At 36.9% G+C, this 22,202-nt stretch overlaps 2 protein-coding genes across 2 annotated transcripts; both read right to left on the bottom strand.

The window, feature by feature from the left end:
• Positions 1-1,213: 1,213 nt before the first annotated feature.
• SEBOX (SEBOX homeobox) lies at positions 1,214-6,738 on the bottom strand. The gene is made up of 3 exons (XM_072429128.1): positions 4,737-6,738; positions 3,828-4,027; positions 1,214-2,550 (listed from the first exon to the last, which is right to left on the bottom strand). Exons 1-3 carry the CDS (start codon positions 4,843-4,845, stop codon positions 2,023-2,025), a joined length of 837 nt encoding a protein of 278 aa, XP_072285229.1. The 5' UTR covers positions 4,846-6,738; the 3' UTR covers positions 1,214-2,022.
• Positions 6,739-9,160: 2,422 nt separating this feature from the next.
• On the bottom strand, positions 9,161-21,476 carry VTN (vitronectin). The gene is made up of 8 exons (XM_072429115.1): positions 21,318-21,476; positions 19,609-19,728; positions 19,138-19,392; positions 18,783-18,922; positions 13,475-13,631; positions 12,046-12,198; positions 10,985-11,290; positions 9,161-9,518 (listed from the first exon to the last, which is right to left on the bottom strand). Exons 1-8 carry the CDS (start codon positions 21,382-21,384, stop codon positions 9,385-9,387), a joined length of 1,332 nt encoding a protein of 443 aa, XP_072285216.1. The 5' UTR covers positions 21,385-21,476; the 3' UTR covers positions 9,161-9,384.
• Positions 21,477-22,202: the final 726 nt, after the last annotated feature.

Here is a 22,202-nt window from a genome sequence, read left to right as displayed (position 1 = left end):
GCATGCTATGTGAATTTTTGTGTGTCATCATAATGCAAAAATCTAAAGGGGCCCTGTTGCAGTCTTATGGTGCAGTCTGATGCTTCCACACTGTACAGGAAATGCTCAACGCCTCAAACCCTCTTTTTTTTATAGTGTTAGTGATGTAAAATGAATGCTGACTGATGAGAGACTGCATTCACACTGTACTGTTTGTATAGCAGTACACATGATGATGCATAGGAGTAGGTGTAAATAGGCTAACATTATTGCCCTTCCAAACTTCTAGATGTAAACAAACCACCTAGAAAGGAATAGGATTTCTACATCAAACCCATCTGCATTACAACAGGAATGGTTGGCATGCAAGATTCACACCGTTTTCAATGCAGACTCAGATGATTTTTTCAATCTAATCCAATTACTGAAATGTGTCAATTTTGAAACAAAACTGTATGAGCCCTATCCCAGTGTATCTAAAGCTAAAATAAAGGGACAATTGTTCCTATTACAACCGTGTAAGTGAGCATTTCCTTTGCTTTGGAGAAAATTTCTAGTTAGGTCTAGGATACAGGAAGTGAACAGAAATCTTCCTAATGTAATGTGGATGTAAAAAAAAACCCCACAATATCCAAAATTGAAAAAAAAATTGGCTTTAGATATACTGCTGCTTGCAAAATATTGTCTATGAAAAAGATGTTACAGGCACAATCCTAAAGTCCCAGCCTCCCAAACATTTATATGCATTCCATTAGGTGAGAAATTGCAGTCAAACCTTTTGGTGTCTGAGTAAATTATGCAACTGTGTCTCTAACCTGTTTTATTCCTTTTCCCTGAAGATCTCTCCGCCAGTGTCTGTAGGAGGGTATAGAGGCCCAGGATAGTTTTAGGTCCCCAGTGAGACTCTACAACATGAACTCTATAACATGTCTGTAATATGGACATTGTTAGGGCATTAGGCTTTATAAAAAATGGTAATGCTGCTTTTTACAGTTTTTTATTTTATTTATTCAGATTATGGGTACAAATTGTTCATCCTGACAAACATTCTTATAGATTACAGAAAAAATATAACCGCAGATAAATGTGTAACTCATTTATTAAACAATACTTTCTTTTGTGGCATGACAAAGCATACATTTTAATCACTTTTAAGAAATTAAAATCTGTCAAAAGTTTAGGATTCATTGTCATATCGGGGGGGGGGGGGGGGGGGGTCTTTGGTCCCTAGCTATTTTAGAATGGTATCAACTTCAATTTATTAAGAAATATTAAAAAAGAGGCTCTGCAAGAACACCTTGTGGACACCTTGATTTGACAATCCTGCTGCAGTGACAGACCAGCAACAAAGCTTAATCTGAGAAATATTTTCTTAGTTCTTTAACTTCAACAATTTTCTCATTGGCACACAATATTTTATGATTGAAGTGACACACTTCAATGTCTGGTAGCCCTGGTTGAGACCCCAGACATTGATTTGAAATGTGATTGACTCACCTTCATACCTTCCATCTCACCCTTTACTTTGTTTCATGAGATGTTTAGGTTTGCCTCACTTCATTATAACTAAATGTTGCCCTAAAGTTACTTTGTACTTTTCATATACTACCGGTATGTGTGCTAATGCCACTGTGTCAATGCTTTGGTGTTTTTTTTATATTTTACTGTCTACCCCATGGGACTTTCCTGTGTAGAATCTCTCTTTGTTTGTAACACTCATTTTTTACTACAAAATAAAAAACAAAAACACAGTTTTAAAAAAAAGTTGAATATAGTTTTATCATCTTTACACTACATCTTAAATTATTAGGAAATACCCAGCCATCTAGGGTTCAAGCTGATACCTATACTTTCTTGCATTTACTCATGCCAGCCATGGGATATCTTGTGGTAGCAGAATAAACACCACAAGATTGTGTTTTAATTGTACTAGAAACTATTCTTCACGTTTTCTGTTGTTTTTATAACTTCAGCTGTCCAAAAAAACGAAAAAACAAATGCAAAAATGATTAGGTCTTTACCGCAAAGTCAGTGTATATTAAGCTAAAAATCCCCCACATTGGTAAGTATGGCAGCATTGTAAATTACATCGGAGATGTTTCCTAGAGAGGTCTGAGAACCATTACCATTCACAGTGTGAGGAAAATAATCCCAATATGATGACCCCAAAGAGGGAGCTGTGCATTGCTCAAGGTCCATGAATTGACTGCCATATACTGTGGCCTGACAACTATATCCATTCATGCCATTCTGGGTCAGATTTTGCCATTGGGATTCCTGTTGTTCATAGGCACAGTGATACATCCCTTCTGCCAAGTTTTGCTGTGAAATTGGTGGAGGTGTCTGTAAATGTGAGGGGAATCCAGACTGCGGAATTCCAGGTACCTGCTGACCATCATGTCTGTAATGTTCAGACTGGTTAGGTGGGAAGGTCATGGCTGCCAGGGGATCTCTTTGATTATGGTTAGGGGATGGTGACATAGAGGAAAGAAATGATGGACCTTTACGATAAAGTGACTTGTCTAATTTTCCACTCTTGTTCTTCCGAGCTCTGCGATTTTGAAACCAAACCTGTAAATGGGAAACAAATAACTTTAATATATGAAAGTCTTTGTTTTTGTGTATTTATAATAGCCTATTAAATGAGAGGTATTGATTTACTCCTATGAAGTATATATAAATCATCAACACATAATTAGAATTGCTCACTAGTAATAGTAAACAACTAAATGTCACGTATGGCTTTTTAATATGTACCATGTATACCTTTTCTCCCATTATAAAAGAACAAGGTAAAACAGACTGATACACTAAACACATCCTTGATTTTCAATACCCATTTCTCAAAAGTACGTTATACCTGCTTCTCTACATTTAGGTCAATGTAACACTCTGCACACTGCATTTTATTATATACCCGAGCCAGTCTGTACATAAAAAAGTGATTGTTATTTTAGTGTCATAGCAGATGAACATGTTAGTTGCTGTATTGGTGTCATATTAGTTGTATGTATCAGTTATGTATTAGTTACTGTATTGGTTCCATAGTAGTTTTACACTTCAATTACTGTATTTTTGTTACAGTAGTTGACCATAATAATATGTTAGTGGTATAGAAGTTGTACATATTAGTTGTAGTATTATTGGTATAGTAGTTGGCCATTTTAATTTGTATGTTAGTGGTATAGCAGTTGTACATTACAACAATTGTTTTAATATTGTTAAAGTAGTTATATGTGTTAGTTACTGTATTATCAGTATAGTAGTTGTACATAGTAGTTGCTGTATTGTTGTTATAGTAGTTGGTTATGTTAATTGCTAAGTTAGTGGTACTGTATAGCAGTTGTACATTACATTAATTGTTTTATTACTGTTAAAGCAGTTGTATGTGTAAAGCTGCATATACACGTGCAATTATTGTCATTGTGCAGTCCTTTGTCATTGGAAAGGATTGTGAAAGATCCTTTCCAACGACAAAGGACTGCACAATGCATGAACAAGCTCTGTACATACAGCACCGTTCTGCTCTATGGAGTGGGGAGGGGGAGAACGACGGAGACGACCCTGCTGTGTGCTATCCCCACTTCACTTCCATTAGGATCGTTTGTTGCCCATCTTCCGTGGATCTGCCAGGACAGTCGTTCAGATGATGGACGCCGGGCACAGTACACACGCCAGATTCTCATCCGATATCGTCCCTGAGCCGATTATCGGGCGAGAACCATTAGACATGTGTACGTAGCTTTAGTTGCTGTATTATCAGTATAGTAGTTTTACATATTAGTTGTATTAGTGGTATAGCAGTTGTATGTGTTAGTTGCTGTATGTACTGATAATACTGACTGTACCTGTACTTTAGACTCTGGCAGTCGGATGATCTTGGCTAGCTGCTCTCGGGTGTTGATGTCTGGATAGGGGATTACTTCAAACACGCGCTCCAGCTCCAACTGCTGCCATTTACTATACAAAGTCCTTTTTCGCTTCCTCTGGCTGGGGGTCCCATTTACTGAAACCAATGTTTCCTTTTGTTTCTCTTGAATTGTGTCACCTCGAAATGAACATTTAAAAGTTGGTATCATTTTCCCTAATCAATAAATTTAGGTTATTCATATTTTATGATATATAGTAACAGGTTCCATTTACGGAAGCCAATAATAATGATATAGTAAAATGATAACAATTAGCACATTCACATTTTTTTTTATTAATTTACATGTTGCTTGTGTGACTTCTGCAAACCTAAATTTGATTGGCTGCTAAATCTAAATTAATAATATTGTTATTAATAAACTGTATTTATCTATACTTTATATTGATACAGGATCATTTTCTTCCTGAATAAAGCATATGGGTAACCTGGAGTAATTTTCCAAACATTTGGGAAGATTTCAGTTGTTTGATTACTTTGCATACAGTGTATATGGACAACACACCACTGGTTAATGCTGGAGTCTGAAGCTTATATGTTGGCCATTACAAATAGTACATATTTAAAATATTTGAATTAACATAACTTTGTAATAACTATCAGTCATCTGACTCTAACAGACTAAATTTTACTAGGGTCCTCTCCTCCTCCTGTGTAACTGTCTGTATTAGTCTGTCATTTGCAACCCCTATTTATTGTACAGCGCTGCGTAATATGTTGGCACTATATAAATCCTGTATATATATATATATATATGTAGAGAGAGACAGAAATAAATATTCCCATATTACAACCTCCCAGTTTTACAATTACAAGTCCCCATTCTTACCTGTGCTTGGCACATTAGAAGTCCAAGGTGGGTGGTCCCTGGCAGAAAATGATCTGATAGCATTCTCCATTAGGCTGTTCTGTACCTGTGCCCTGCTGTGTGCAGGCATCTTATAGCCCAGCAATGCCCCCTCCCCTGCCAGGGTCCCTGGCTCCACCTCAGCTGCTGCTTTTCATGAGCTCTGCCTTGCCTGCCCCCCTTTGATGTGATAGAAATACAGAGTTTTTGACACCTGCTCCCTCTTTAGCTGATGTGCATCCTTCAATCCACTTTCCTCTAAAGTCACACTGATTTCCTGACTCAGGAAGTGGCTTAGCCTCCTCCAGACTGGCAGATCAGCATCACCAAGGTGAGATAAAAGGAGAGCATAGGTGAGACATCCCATTCATATGAATGCACTGCTTGTTTACTCTGTAGTCTGGTCCAGACATCATTACTTTTGTTAAATATTTTTTTTATTTTTTATCCTGGAGACACTTTCAGACAAACCATCCCAATTGATCTAACACTCACAAATGCGAACCAGCACCACTGCTGCTCTATTTGGTTCCAGTCTATAGCATGCTGGCCATCCACCTACCTACCTTATATAAACCTTGAATATAAGTCTGGTATTATATTATTAGCATTAAGATTAATATTATACTTATTTACTGCCTGGCCAAAAAAAGTCTCCAAGCCTATGGGTGAAGTGGTAACAATCTGGGCTTGCTTCGGTTGGCCAGATCTGGGTTCAGCAAAGTTATGTGCCCAAAGAATTAGGTCAGCTCCCTGAATTTACTGAATAAGCAGGTTTTTCTAACAATAGATTTTTTCATACCTAATTACATGGGAATTGATTGGGAAAGAATTGGGAAACAGGTTGGGAAAGAATAGTTTAGGGAGCACGAGACTTCATTTTCCCACAGTACCCATCCTAACCTTATTGAGAATCTTTGGGTTGTGCTGGAGAAAACTTTATGCAGCACTCTCCCATCATCAATACAAGATCATGGTCATACATTATTGCAACTCTGCACATGCATAAATGTGATATTGTTTAAGTTTTTCAAAACAATACCATGCGAATGTGTGCAGTGTATGATGAACTCAATCTGTAGATACAAACATTACATATAATCTGTTGCTGCATAGGCTGGGTACACACGTGCAATAAATGTTGTTGGAAAAGATCTTTCACAATCCTTTCCAGCGACTAAGGACTGCACAATGTATGAATGAGTGCTGTACATACAGCGCCATTCTACTCTATGGGGAGGGGAGGAGGGGAAAAACTGAGCGGCACCCTGTTGCGCATTTTCCCCCTTCACTTCCCTTAAGATCGTTCATCATCCATCGTCCCTGGACGATCGTTTGGACGATGGACGTCGGGCACTGTACACTCACCAGATTCTCGTTCAATATCGACCCTGAGACGATTATCAGACGAGAACCATTGGACGTGTGTACATAGGTTATCACTTTCATGTGTGGGATAGGATAGTGGAGAAGGGTTGAATTATCGGATTATTCTTGCTGCTGGAGGTCCCAGTTAAGAAATTTGTCCTTGCTATTTGCTTGAGAAGTATTATAACCATTAGTAAGGGGAAATGATCCCACTTTAAGTTTATTTGATGGTTATCAGACAGATCAGCTAGTAAGGGTAAATCTCCCTCACTAATATAGCAATGAAAACATATTCTAGTAAGGCAAGAAAGATTTACATTTTCTGATTTGATTGCTGATCTGGTCTACTTTAGACAGAGATTTTTCTTCATTTTCTGTCTATGTGATAACTGCGATCATAAAAATGGAAACTTGTATAGGGCAGTGTGATAATGTCTTTATAAAGTGGTCTCTGCGTCATGTGATGAAACTTATACAACAGGAACAGCAGTATTTCATAGATCTCTGACTTGTTTTAGGTCATCACAGGCATTTCATAAATTTCTGTCTATCCAGTAACCTTGGGTAGCCTAAATGAGAGAAGATTTCTAATTCACTGAAAAGATAAGACAATGCAGGATTCTTCATCATAAAAGTTCAGCATGATGTCAATTTTTGTTTTACCTGTACTGCTATGACACCTTACTACCATATTAATGGAAACCTGCCATTGCTGCCTCTAATCTCAGAACATATTTTGCCTACCCATCACTTGTTTTTTTTCCTTTATATTCATAAACTCTCTTATATGCCACATTACAGCTTACAGTAATGCCACATTCCAATTTCAGCATAAAGCAACAAACCATACCAATGGGACTTTTTCATTCTTTTTGGTGACTGCCCTGGAACATGCATACAGATTTATTCTGGGTTTAGAACTTTCAACAGATCAGCATTACAACCAGATAGCATGGTCAGAAGGAGAGATGAACAATGGCATCATTCCTCCTAAGTTTTTTTTTTTTTGTCCTAAAACTGAATTCTGGTATCACTGAAAATCTACCCTTGCAGTGGGGCTTCCTGTTTTTGTCTTGGGGTGATGTAAAAAAACAAACACTTTTCCTATAGCTTATTACCTTGTTCCTCAAGGCTCCTTCTCTGTATCTCACAAACTCCTCTGTAAGGTTCTCTATGCTGCAGTCACAGACACTGGGTCTGATTCATTGAAGCTCTCTAGGGCTGGAGAGTATACACTTTTATCAGTGAAGTTGGGTGATCCAGCAAACCTGGAATGGATGTAGTCCAGGATTCAAAACATTTGCTAGCAAATAGCAAATAATTTTAGGAAATCCATTCCAGGTTTGCTGCATCACCTAGCTTCACTGATAAAAGTGTATTCTCTCCAGTCTTGGAGAGCTTTAATAAATCAGGCCAATAGACACCAAATTTTTATGAAGTTTAGTGACTTCTATCCCAGTTAGGCATGGATTGCACTTGTCAGGTATCTACACATGTAAATGTATGTATACCACACTGAGATCCATTACCATACCAGGATGCCTGTGCAATGTTGTGTATCTGCACATACCCTCAGGGCCATGAATGCTTTGCTGGCATCCACTGATGTGTTACTGGAGCTCAAGGGGGATGTTTATCCAAAGCAAACAAAGGTACACTGTCATTGTTCATTAATAAACACCATTTGTTTACTCCCCAATCTGACACTTATCTGTCTAAGATCTGAAAACCAACTCACAAACTAGCATAATGTCTTCCCTGTATGAAAATAGTCAGATCACTGCAATATTGTAACTATATGGGCATGTAGGGGGGGAAAACAATTACCAAATGATGCTAACAAATTACAGGCAAACACATACTATAAATATGTATCATTAACAATAAGTATGAATCAAAGAAATACACAGCCATTGCAGGTAGGGCATTGACTGTATAATATTGTTAATTGTAAACCTTTCTCTGGTTACAATATCTATAAGCTGAACAATGTTGTGTAGATATGTAATGCTCTCCAATGCCACAAGTATTTATCAATAGATGTGATTGTGGCTCCCTCTAGAGGCTTCATTTAAATTTACAGTTTTCGGGTCACTTCTATCATAGTTCTATTAAGGGAGATTATACTATATTAGAAATATATGTGCAGCCACTGCTGACCTCCTTCAAAAAATTTTGTTTTTTACAGTTGTCATCAGATCAAGTTGCGTCTAAATCTTCTACCAAGAATGTATGTTCCAGTGTCAAGAGAATTTCCCTTACTTTGGAGATTTCAAGCAACTTTACTGATAAAAAGGAATTTAGGCTTTACAAGCACATGCCAATTCAGGTCTGAGCTAATTTACAAGCTGGATCTAGACCCAGGATTAAAAACATTTGCTAATGAATAGCTAATGACTTTTAGGAAATCCATTCCAGGTTTGCTGGATTACTCAGCTTCACTGATGAAAGTGTATTCTCTCCAGCCTTGGAAGACTTTAATAAATCAGGGCCTATAAATCCACCTAAATATTAATTCCTCCGGCCCATCAGCTTACAGAGAAGGTCCCTTTAGAAGGTTACAACAAATCCCTATAAGGATTAGTTTTCATAAAATATGGGAACCATGGTTTACACAATATTTACCTACTAATTTTGATTGGTCATTATTAAGGATTTAAATCAAAATTCTAAACTACAACATATAAGAGAAAAGCAACGGTTTTGCAGAAATACAAAACTGCGGTTATTCCTACCTTATCCAACCTTCATCCCCCTTTATCCCAATTCCCCACCCCCTGTATGATGTCTATGTTTTTGTGTATATTAACAAATAAAATAAGATTTAATTCGATATGTACTAGATGTATATATGTAGTAGGATGTACTTCTACCATAATCTACCTTCTTTTCTTGTTGGGATATTACCTCATCATCTACCAAAGACTTTATTTTTGATCCACAAGATATATCGAACATCCGAAGAACTTTCTTTTTTTTTTTTTTAAATGTTCACTCATATTACCCTTTTTATTATTCTCAGCACTATTTACACTAAATTGTCTTTATTATTGAATTTTATTCTTGTTATTTGTTACATGTTTATACATTAATTTGAACATCAATAAAAACTTACTGAAACAGAAAGATTAGTTTTATACATTTACATTTCAAGTTTTAAGGAAAACTTGAATTTTAACACTGCTAACACATCTTTTCCAGGCAATAAAACACAGTGATGCAAAAATGAACGCTGCACATTCCTAATTTTCTCAATTAGGAATCAGAATGAACTCCTTGACTCATTTTCTTTGGCAGACTTCTTACATCCCAGCCAGTATTCAGCAATGGAGCGCGGATAACGAGGATAGGCGTAGTCCACGCGTTTTGTCCGGAGGTTGACCCGATAATATTTCTCTGTTGGTATAAATAAGAAAAGATAGAAGATGAGACTGTTCTTTAGAAGGTTATTAGTTAGCATTTAAAGCTCTATTATTAAAACAAGAAATCAGACTCAAAGTATTCGGGAATTTTCCAAGTCCGCGGGTAACAATGGCAGTAATTGATTTCCACCAGTTTAGGGGAATGTCACATTCACTATTTAAAAATTGAGCCCTTAGTGTGTTCTATCTGCAAGGATACAACAGCTCAATCATGGCAAAATTGTGTTGATCAGTAATCAAATGAACAATCTATTTTTATGTCATGAAGAACTGATCATAATAAGGGTCAGTTAAACAATCTTCATATTTCCATTTAATAGCAAAGTGCAGAATGATGTATGTGTTGCATATATGATTTGATATGATGTGATCAATCAATTGTTTGTATTTACTTGTACCTAGATCAATCACATCATCAATCACAAATCACTATATGTATGACCATCATAAAGGAGAGTGTGAATGTGGAATTTGTAAGGTTTGTGGCTTATATTACTGCCACACATGCTATTGCATGAGTATTAGTGTGCAGTTGTGCGCTACCATTCATTTTATATGGTACTCCATTGCACGTATATATTAAAGTAAAACACACATGTGCTATTGTGAGCTCTGACGCTGACGACGCTGACATTAGCAGTTCAGTATCTATTTATTACATTGCATAGGAAGACCAACTACATGATGAATGCATGGTGGAGTAACGCTACTGCCCCGTGTACATTCCAGCAAATGTTCAGCCTCCATTAAAGTGGGCCTTGCAAAGGTTCTGCTTATGTTAAAGCCCCCACCGATCCCTAAATACTCAGTGAAAGACAAAGAGTAAAAAATAAAACTGTCAAAAAGTTTTAAATTGCTTACTGCATACTCCGGCTTCCTGTAATAAATAGCCCACAAAGCTGTTTGCCGAAAAGCAAAGTCACTACATGTGTCTAATAAATGTCTAATTCTTTTTTTTCACTAAAAAGGTCCTATTCATAAATGTTTTCACCCAAGATTCACCCGATATCTATTCGAAATGTACACATTGGATTCAATTTATAAAATGTGAGAATCACCTTTTACACAAGATTTATACATTTTCTAATTGGATAACTAGATATGTGTGATGTTTGGGTAAAATTTGTGTTACTCCTAGGTAAAAACATTTAATGGATCCCGAAGTGTGCTTGATCACATTCCACAACAATGCATTCCTGTGCAGTCCTGCAGCATTTCCTCATTTGATTTGGGGTCCTCAGCCACATAAAGTGGCCAGAGATTGGGATTTTTGCTAATTAATTTACATTTTTGCATTTCACATGGACTAAGAGTATAAGTGTTGAGCTCTTTATTCAATTCCTCCGGGTTGCATACGGCTGTATTTTGGAAATGGTGTTGGCCCCCCCTTCCACTTAAAGGACCTTTGAAGAAAATTGCTGGTACAACAACACAACCTACCGTTTTTAAAGAAGTAAACACTCTGAACGGGTTGGCATTTGGGTTGGCTTTCAGGAGGAAGCCAGTCAGGATCATCTTCAAAATCATCATAACCGAGGAGGCTATCATAAATGTCATAAGTGAGTGAATCACTCCAAGTGGGCCTCCTCCTACGGCTCTTCTTGCGGCTGCTCTTTCTCCTCTTGCTCCGCCGCAGTGATGATTGTTTCTGCTGGTGTACATAAATCCTGCTTGGTAGTACGGCATCCACTCCATTAGGCACCCCCTTCCAATCCCTGTATATATATTTAGGTTCTGCACTGTTACCTGTGTGAATAATGATTTGTCATAATAAAGGTTGTACAAGTTAGTCATTTACTTTATAGTCTATAAAAATGATTATATAATGTAATGAGATTTTCCCTCACTTCCTGATAGGACAGTAAGACAGGCTAAAGGAAGATTTCAAAGGCATCTTTTTTAGGAGGGTTACCTAACTTCCTCTTCCTTGGTTGATTGCTGGCAATCCGAACAAATCTTTAGTGTGGGACCAGTGGTTTGAATCACCCGTGGCCCAATATACCCAATACACAGCAATGCTGCTCAAGGTGCATGAACACTATTATTTAGAGTGTGCAGGGCACTAAAGATTTGGATGACCGCTCACAATCAGATCAAAGCAACCTGGATCTCCAGCATGCAGCCCTGATCTTACCTAAAACACAAAAGATACAATTTGTCTTTAACTATCTTATACAATGCAAATGGTAAACATTGCAACTCCAGTCAAGCTGCTGCACAGTAGGCTACTGGGTATGGCCTCTCTCTTTGCCCTTTGAGGTTTCCCCCCCTGTCCTGATGAACCCCAGACTTCAGCGGGGGACTGAGCATCTGACACACCACCCAAGCTTCTTTTTTCAATACAGCAAAGTTTTTCAGGAAAGGAAAAAATTAATTCCTAAGTTTTTAGGGATGCTTTTTAATTTTATCCTTTTACAAATCAAAAGAATTGTTTCAAGAGTTCTGCATTTTGTATGCTTTAAAAGACATTTCCCTATGTAGATTTGGAAGGACAGACCTACCTCTGAACCAGGACCCAAACAATAGGCTGAAAATATCTTCCGAGCTTTCATCTTGCATCGTTGCATATCTCATGAAAATTTCGGATGGGGAAGAGCCCAGACAATCCTCTCTGGAGGGTTGATGAGCAAATTCATACTGCCAGTATTGCCTTCCTGGTAATAAAGTGTGTAAAGAAGCACAGGTTTAGGAAAACCTATAACTGGAAAACATTTTTAAAATTTTAAAACATGCATACTGCCCCGGGCAATACCCCTATGTAAAGAGGATCCTCAATGACTTAAAGAACTGAAGTCCAATGGGTCCAGGGACAGCAAGACAGTGAGGAAGAAGGTTAGAAAATGTTAAGTGTCCCGCAGCTGGAGGAAGATTAACAAGAGGCCAGAAGTTAGACTGCCAGACAGTAGGCAGTAAGACTTTTGGTTATAATGCATTCATATAAATTCCAGGGTTATTAATGCATTGGCTGCATGGCCCATGATGGCAAGGAGGGACTGTTTAGAAATTATTTTCTTTACAAGAGTTATCAGGAAAGTGAATTTTAATATAAGTCAGTGAATAGAGGGGATTTGATTAGCATATTGTACATGCTTTGTAAGGCAGACTTTGGCAAGGGAATAACAAGACTCAGAAAATGAGTGTCATAAGGATCCTTGTTTTTTATTTATTTATTTATTTTGTACAAGTATTACCCACAGCTTATGGCCATGTGTTGTCCTAAATTTCAGTCTCTCTTTACTGAAACATATAGTATGGTAAGCATATGGTTGGTGCAGCTTTAAATCATTTTGGTTCAGCGCTACTGACCTGTCAAACCTTCCTGGCTAAGAGGAATATAGGGAAGGAAGCAGATGGCTAAGTAGAAATCAAAAACTACTATGATGATATATTTTGGAAATTATAAAGTATTAAGCTTTAAGATGCAGAGGATAGCATTTAGAGCACTTATGTTTAAAGCTTATTGAGTACTGTTATTTTGCTGAATAAGATACTTTTAGACTTTTAGAGTGGAAAGCAAGGTTAGCTTCTGTCTGCAAAACTAATCAGAATATTATTGTATGCAACATTTATTGCTCTATACATATGCCCCAATATAACTTATTTTTAGTATGAATAAAAAATAGTAAATTACCCATCCTAAAAAAGTTCACAAAGAACAAAGCTGCAGTATGGTATATAGCCAGCAGGTGGTGGCATTTCCATATCACATACCAGCTAAAAATCCAAATCTTAGGTGTACTATGCTCTCACCTGAACTTACTTTTTACATTTTATTTTATTATTGGTTTTTACATTTTTCAACAAAATTTTTATTCATGAGACTATTTGGAAGACAATATTCAATTTAAAGTTTTCTTTGTAGAGTATTTTATCGTGTTAGCTTTTAATTCTAAAACATATATTTACAAAAAAAATAAAAATAAAATGTACCTTTAAAGAAATAGGCTCTCTCCGTGCCTCTGTAGTTATTGGCAGGCAAAGCAAAAGCGGCATCTATATCGTTTGGTATGTTTGTAAAACCAGCTTTAATGTTCCGAGGATAGTCCGGATCCAGAACTCCATCAGAAAACCGCCAGTACTGGGCACCCTACAGCATCAAGAAAAAAGATATGGGGATGAGGTTATGGGCTGTAATGCGAAACAATATACAACAGATAAGTCTGACACGCACATAAAGTTTATTACTGCCAGCAAGCAAAAAGGATGAGAGCACAAATATGTCATTGGCTGCATGCTTATTTTTAATGTCAGTGGCCCAATAGGCAGTGATCCAGAATCAAGATGACTGATACACTGCTTGCACATCCAAAAACAAATCAGTAATGTCATCCTTCCCATTTCCACCCCATAGCTTTCTTTTAAATGGGCCTAGCATTGGACGTATAAAGGGGTGCATGATTATTTTGCTGTCTCTTAACTTATAACTGTTTTTTTTACAAAGGAATGCCCCTTTACAGGAAGGTGTTAAGCTTTACTTTTTGTGAGGTATAATAGAATGGGAAGAATTCATATCACATTTTTATTGCTGCTGGAAAGGTAGGGATCAAGAAAGGTAGAAATAGATGGGATGGGGGTTGCTGAAAGGCTAATAGATCCTCTTTTACTAAGGGAGGGATGAGGTATGGTTAATATAGTTGGCTAGGGCTGATTATGTACTTATGTACTGCTGGCAGAGCTAGGTAGGCATTCCAAATAAAATCTCTAAAATGCAAAAAAAAAAAAAAAAAAAAGCAAAAAGTCTCTTCTTATTTTTTTCTGCATAATAAATAATTATGTATATATATATATATATATATATATATATATATATATATATATATATATATATATATATATATATATATATATATATATATATATATATATATATATAGCTCAATCTTACTTGCTCTGCATCCTGCTATGAGTTGCTATACAATATTTGCTCTTATTTATACTATCTGTAAATGCTGAGAATAGGAGTGGAGATACACAGTCACATAGAGATTTTGAATTAATAATAACTGAATTGACTGGACTGTTGCAATTTTCTATCTAAAATGCATGTTTTGGGCTTTTAGTATAATTATCTACTATCATTTACCCTGACATAGTAGCCAAAGCCATTTTTACCACTTTCATTTGTGCCAGTAAAACACATTACAGACTAAAATATTGCTTAACACATAAAAAAGAGAAAGCAATATTATTATTACATAGTATTTATATAGTGCCATCATATTATGCAGAGCTGTACAGGAAACCAGAATACCTGGAGGAAACCCACGCAAACACGAGGAGAACATACAGACTCCATGCAGATTTTGTTCTGGCTGAAATTCGAATCTGGGATCTAGCGCTGCAAAGGCCAGAGTGCTAACCTCTGAGACACTGAATATTTTACTTTTTGTCTGTGGCACAGGAAAAAAACATATACATATATATACATAGATACATATACATTTGGCTTTACGCACTCTGTACACATGTTCACATGTTCCATCACCCTGTCTACTGTTCTAAGCGTTCCACTACCTACTTCCCCCTACAGAAGATCACCTCTTGTGTACTGTCAGGAGTTTATTGCACCCAATCAGCACATTTCCAACTCCGTTCTTCACTTCATTACAATTCTCCACTTTGCAATATTACTTCCTCCTCCTGTGTCTGCTATCAACATGCTCCATCCAGTGCTCCACTAAAGTCTGCAGGATCCAATGTAATATTAAAATTAATATTACTACACAGTATTTATATAGCGCCAACATATTACGCATCGCTGTACAAAGTCTATAGTCATGTCACTAGCTGTCCCTCCAAAAGGGGTCATATGTCATTAATACAGACTAAGGACAATTTTAGGTGGAAGCCAACTAACCAAGTGTAGGAACGTAATTGAAGATAGCACTCTATTTGAATTTAGAGCAATGCAGTTAATGCACAAAGGGAAAAAATAAACAGTACACACAATGTCAGAGCACACAATCAAAGCACAGATAGGGTACACACTGGCAAAGCAATACCAAAGCACATTAAAGAAAAAAAGTTATGTAAATGGTCAAAAAGGCACCACTTCCCCTAATACAATACTAACCAAAAACACGAAACAATAGAACTTTTAAGGTGCAATATTTTTTTAATTAAAATAACTTCTTTGTATTGTCCAAAGCACACACAGAGGACATATACAATAGCTGGAGCGCACACAGTAGACAGAACATTTGTTTCTTGAACAGGCAACGTTTCCAGTAACATTTAAATATAACATTCACAAATTCTATGTGCCATATATGTCTGTATTTATTTGATATAAACTACATTTAATAAAATGATGAAACAATGGTTATTACTACGTATTCTGTACCGTTTTCCGCAGATAAGCTGAAGTTGTATATGTGCGTTTAAAGTTGGCTGTCACTATATTTCATAAGAGTGGAGTATATAAAGATTGGCATCTGCATCAACTGGCACAGAACAGTATTACAATGTGGCTTTTAGCATGGTTATTTTATATTTATAATTGATTCAATATTTCACATCTCACTGTGAACGTAAACCCCTTGAGTCATATCATGCATTAGTAACAATGCTCCTGTCAATCTCTATGGAGCCTTTTGCACATAATTTACCCTCTCAGTTCCTTGTACTTACATGAAGTTCTTTATCAACATAGATTTGTCCCGTATGTTGGCAAAGAATCTGATCAAAGAAGTTTGAACCCTGACACTAATGCATGTAAGACGCTGATATGAAAATATGCTTAGACCTTCTACTTTTCCTGTAGATATTGCTGGAAGTTGAAGACTTTTTTGAGGTCATGTTTTAATGGCATTTTTAATGGTAGTTTTATATAAAGTACAATTGTGTAAGTGCAGGGATAGCCATGAGTGGCTCACTTTTTTTTCTCTGAGAAACAGTAACCTGTCAAAACCTTGTGTGTGAAAAAAACACCGATACATCTTTACTGAAGATATAGTGATTCTTTTTATGGAAAATATAGGTTTTACATTTCTTTACCTTGGGGTACTTTGACAATACCAGTGGAGTGCCTCAGGGATTGCTTGATAATATTTGTTTTTCATTATAAGTATGGACACATTGGGCCTGATTTATTAAAGATCTCCAAGGCTGAATACACTTCATCAGTGAAGCTAGGTGAACCACCTGGAATGGATCTGGTCCAGGATTCCAAACACTGACTAGCAAATAGCAAATAACTTTGCAAAAATCATTTTCAGGTTTGCTTGATCACCCAGTTTCACTGAAGAAAGTGTATTGTCTCTAGGGATGAGCAAGTGAATTTATTAAATTTGGTTTCACAGCGAATTGGGCCGTTCTCCCTTACCAAATATGTAGGCAAGAGCGGCTTTTGTAAATTCGGCCAGCGAGATCGAATTTTTGGGACCTGCACAACTAATAAGTGGAGAGCTCCACTCCCCTGAATCCTCCTGCAGCCCTTTACTAGTTGTATGTGTTCTTGGATAGAGTTTCTCTATCCAGGAACACAGTGTGAGTCTCGCTGGCTGCTCATGAATGAATGCCGCCGTGGGAAAAATCCTCTGATTTTTCCCACGGCCACGTTCTTTCATAAACACAAGCTGCTTGACTCACTCTGAGAGGAGGAGTGTCGCGGCTGCATTTGTGAATGGAATGCAGCCACAATAAATTTTCGCGGGAATGCCAGAGGCGCATCCTTAATCATCTCCAGCCTTGGAGAGCTTTAATAAATCAGGTCCGTTATATTGTGAATGCAAAACTTGATCTGGTCATTTGGTGGCTAAAACCCAACTAAAGTCTTTTGGTCTTCCCCCCACCTGCCATGGTTTAACTTTTACATTTATCTGATTATTTCTGTTTTTGTATACTCTGAACAATTACATTACTACTGGGGTAACATTGGCAGAGGAGAAGGAAAAGATACAGTAGTAATACAAATATTAACCAAAAAACTTTATTTTGAACGCTAAAGTGCTTGTTAATGAGAGGGGTGAACAGAGAAAACAAATATACCAGAAATGTGTTTGTGTCAAACTCCTTGTCACTGATATATATTTATTCAAAGACGAGGTAAAAACTTGAGCAGGAACCCTAAAATGACAGATCTAGTAGTGAGAACTCGGATGATAACTAGTAAACAAGGTCATTGCAATCCCCCTCAAGACTATTGTTACGCTGAATCCTGGGGTTTCCCCAGAGGTTGATAGGGGTTTCCTTGAGCAATGAGCAATTTGTGCATCTCAGGTCATTTTAAATGACATCAATTATCATTTTGATCTGACATTCTTCCTATTTGCCAGCAATGTAAGAAACATTCTTCCTACTGCCTACCATGATAATATACTGTGGGTTTTGGATATATAAATTATAGGAGGGGTTCCCTGAAGACCTGAAAGTTATTTCAAGGTTTCCCCCATGTTAAAACATCACAGATGGCTGCTATAGAGAGTCATTTTTTAAATGATGGTGATATTTTTATGTAATGCATTTAAATGGAATACATACAAATACTACAGCAGTAACATGTCTTTTTCTAATACAAACCAAAAAATATCACAGGGCTCAATGTGCTATCACTTTGCCATTAAAGACATGTATTATGGCCATGCAGTAGTGATCAGTGTGAAACACTTTAGTTCCAATGAAGTGACAAAATTATTGGATATCACTTTAAACAGGAAAAAGAATTTTACCGATTACACCTGACATTTTAAATCAACTCATTTGTAGACACTAATGCTCTTCTTATTTAGCCTTGCAGCTTGATGAAAGCACTGATGTCACTTGTTGAGCTAAACGGTTATTTTGTGTGCAGTAACTGTATAGTGGTAAATTGTTCAAGGACATTTTTAACTGTAGCAAACTAAAAACATAATTGCTGGGTCAGATATGTTAAAATTATATTGCGTATGGCCATTACTTTATTTATGATCTGCACTAAAAGTGATGCATTGACATCTAATGTGATGATGCCTAAGCAATGCAGGGTTCAGATTCTTTACGGTACATAGATTCCCTGAAAAACTAAGGAAAATGTATTTTATTCAATAGTGAAAATGTAGTGCCTTACATACAAAGTTTAATGGCACATGACTGCTTAAGACTTTATACAGTGGTCTGAACATTGAAAAGTACTGGTATGAGTACTGCAGTTTTGCAGTGAAATCTTATGTTTTTATGGGTCAGAGATTACCCCATCAGGGGTACATTGGCCAAAAAGGTTGAGATCTCCTGGTCTTGATAGTGAACTAACTGGTCTTACCTTAAATATGTAGGTCTTGCCTTGGCAGTTCATGCGAGTAAAGGCAGCATCTATTGGACCTTCTATGCCCCACACTTCCTTGATGAGCTTTGGGTAGCCATCAAGTGCTTTCTTATCATCAAGTTCATAGAAGTATTTACCTGATGGAGGAAATGAAGAAAATATATTTCACTGCACTCTCATTTATTTGTTTTTTTTTATCTACTGTGGGCTTTTTATTGCATATTTCATCCTGGAAGCACCCATTGCATTCCCTCCGGATAGAGATGCAATTTGATAATTGCAGATACGTATGACCCTTTTTTTATCCTCCCTTCTTTCCATTGGTGTAATAGTATTTTAGGTGTTTTCATACCTCGGAAAGCATAAATAGAGCCATTTTTGAGGTTGGTAAAGGCATCAAATGGTTTTCCACTGCACAGCTCCTCTGGGGTCTCATCAGTGACAGGATTCTCCGTTGTGGTTTGCTCTGTTGGTCTCTCTGTCACAGTTTCAGATTCTTCAGCTTTATTTATGGGTGTTGTTACTTGAACCAGGAGATCAGGGTATGTGGTGTCATTAAAGCTGCCATATTCATCTTCAGGGAAAACAAACACATCTCCTCGAGTCTCTGTCATAAAGGAATAATAATGATATACCATGAATATAAAACAGCACAACACTGTTATTTACATAAAACACAGGAAACCCCAAATACTATAATGCAAGGAAGGAGATTCAGATCCCCCAAAAATGTATTTTATAACAAAGGTTACCCTCTCTGGGGTAAAAAGATTGGGAAAAACAAACAGCACATAAATATAAATACATCCCAATATTTTCTTACCTTTAGGCTTGCAAACTTCTTTAAAATCACTGCAGCAACTTTGGTAGTAAACACATAGGTCATCACATTGACATTTTGTTTTGGTATTGAAACCCTCCAAACATCGCCCCACACAAGACTCTGTAAAGGGAATATATGAAACCATAAATGGCTAGAAACATGTGCATAAGGAGAGGAGAGGGGATAATCCTTTAAATCTTTTCCAAATACAGGTGTCCTAAAAAGCTATGACAGTCAACATGGACAACCAAACAGTGATCAGCAAACATTGTGCTTGTGGTACATTACTTTATTCTATAGGCCTAGCTCCTTTCTCTACAATGTTATGGTCCTGCCCAGCACAGCACTTCGTTTGCTAACCCAACTTTAAATTGGAAACAGAATCATGCTTATGTTTTAAATTCACGTGTCATACAAGGTATTGAGGTTAATATAAAGGAGAAGTGTTTTCTATATTATTAAACTAATTATTATTAAAATAATTCCCACTAGGTTTTTTTTTTTAAATGTTGAAAGAAATGTTGGCATATGATTTCTTTTATTTAATAATTTACCAAAATTAACCTATTATTTGACAAATTACATATAATGTGTATGTGCTGCTTTTTAGCTAGAAAGGGATCTGTAATGAATAAAGACCAGAACCCAAAGTACGATCAGTCCCCCATGTTTTATTTGTCTTTCAGCTACAATAGATAACATGTTCAGCCCACAACATGTTGCATCAGTGCTGTGAGAGGATTATGTCCCATCACCAACAATGGGAAAATTCCAATGTAGGAAAACAATGGTTTGCAGTTTTGTAAGTGCAATGAGAGGTTAACAAACTACAAAGGGGCTAGTAAGAAAGATGTGACCGTGACTACAACATAAATCAATAACATACACATATGTATAGATAGAGAAGAATTTGGAAGAATGGTGAGGGTAAAGGGTTGTGTTAGTGATTAGTAATAGATTATTTGCTGTTTTGCTCCATTTCTGTTAGCAGTGGTGTAGTGAACATAGTTCAGGGTCCATTGAACCTTACAGGCCAGGTTATAGTCCATAGTTTGCACTAAAGCTGGGTAGAAAGGTATAGATGTGCAGCCAATATTTCACCCCACCATCTGATCCAATGAATTTGCCAATTAGAAGTCAATAACTCAGATACCCCAAATAACTGCACACATTTGAAACATTATATCCTTTTGATATTATCACTTTCATAGAGAAAGTCAGAAAATGTTCAGAGCAAGATTTTTATAGATTTGATACAACATGTGTATATCTGATTGGAATTTACTAAAACTTCTGATTACTTCACAACTAATTAAAGGTAAAAAATATATTGGAAATACACTTCACTTCTGACTCACCCCAATTGTTTCATTAAGCTGGAAGTTGATCAAAAAATACCTGTATGTGGGTCCTGTAATCTATTCAGTCCTAATATACTGTAAAATACCAGCCTTTTGTTTTAACAAGTGTGTGTTTTGTCTGGATATTCATCTCTAGCTTGGCCCGGTTTACCACATTTGTTCAGATTCTCCTACTGAGATGATTCCCTCCCACACAGATTGTACTGCAGTATTTGATAACTTAACTAAAGCCATCTATCCCCTCTTGCTTTCCCTTTACAATATCTTAAATAATGGCCCACAAAGGTGCCACCTGTCTTTGTCCCTTCTATAAATCCAGTAAAGCCGTAAATCCCAGTGGGTACTTACCTTCAGCAGACAGGGCAGAATTAATTGCCCCCAGCACCAGGATTGCTGGGAGCAGCAGTGCTCTCATCTCCGCTCTCTAGTATACACGTTCCAGTCTACTGTGTGGCTTTCTGCTCTCTGACCTATTCATTTATCCTCCTTTTTGTTTGACGTTCCACCACCGTTATTTGCTAAGACTGAAAAGATAACAGGATCATCCTCTAATCCCACAAGCCTCAGCTTACTGGAATTCCAGCCCTTGTGTCTAAATTTACCATAATCAACTGGGGGGTTTTTGGCACTTGCCTTTTTAGCACTTTATGATTTGGCATTTTTTCGAAAGACATTTACACCAACACAGTTATTAAAGTGGGCCAGACACTTATCAAAAGATTTTAGTAGCCAGATTGTTGATGAGTTGATTGAATGAGGATATATGTATGGAATGACTGTATGACAGGGGTACCTAATGAGTGGATCGCAATCTACCGGTGGATCGCAAAGGCAACGCGAGTAGATCGCAGAGCCCTGCCTTTCAAAATAAACTCTATCACGCACAGGAGTTATTAGGTCCAAATACTGTTCCACCATGACTAATGATCATTTGGAAGTCTGTTTGAGGCTGGCTACCAGCAACTATTGTTCGAACCATGCAACTTTGGCTGATTACATTCAGTTTAAGATGTCATCGGAGTAAGGTAATGGCCAAAAATGTACAGAATTGTATTGTGCCATAAATGTCCATGTTGTTATGCAAGTTAAACAACATTATTTTTTAATATATTATTTAATATAAAGTATACTCAGTATACATTTATTAATAAAAATATGTTTAGCATTTTTATTGTTGGTAGATCATTTTGACTTGGTCATTTTAAAAGTAGCTCACAAGCCAAAAAGTGTGGG

This window comes from Pyxicephalus adspersus, chromosome 1, assembly GCF_032062135.1.
Source record: "Pyxicephalus adspersus chromosome 1, UCB_Pads_2.0, whole genome shotgun sequence".
NCBI classification, from domain to species: domain Eukaryota; kingdom Metazoa; phylum Chordata; class Amphibia; order Anura; family Pyxicephalidae; genus Pyxicephalus; species Pyxicephalus adspersus.
Note: the sequence above shows the minus strand (reverse complement) of the source record. Positions and strands in the feature narration are given on the sequence as shown.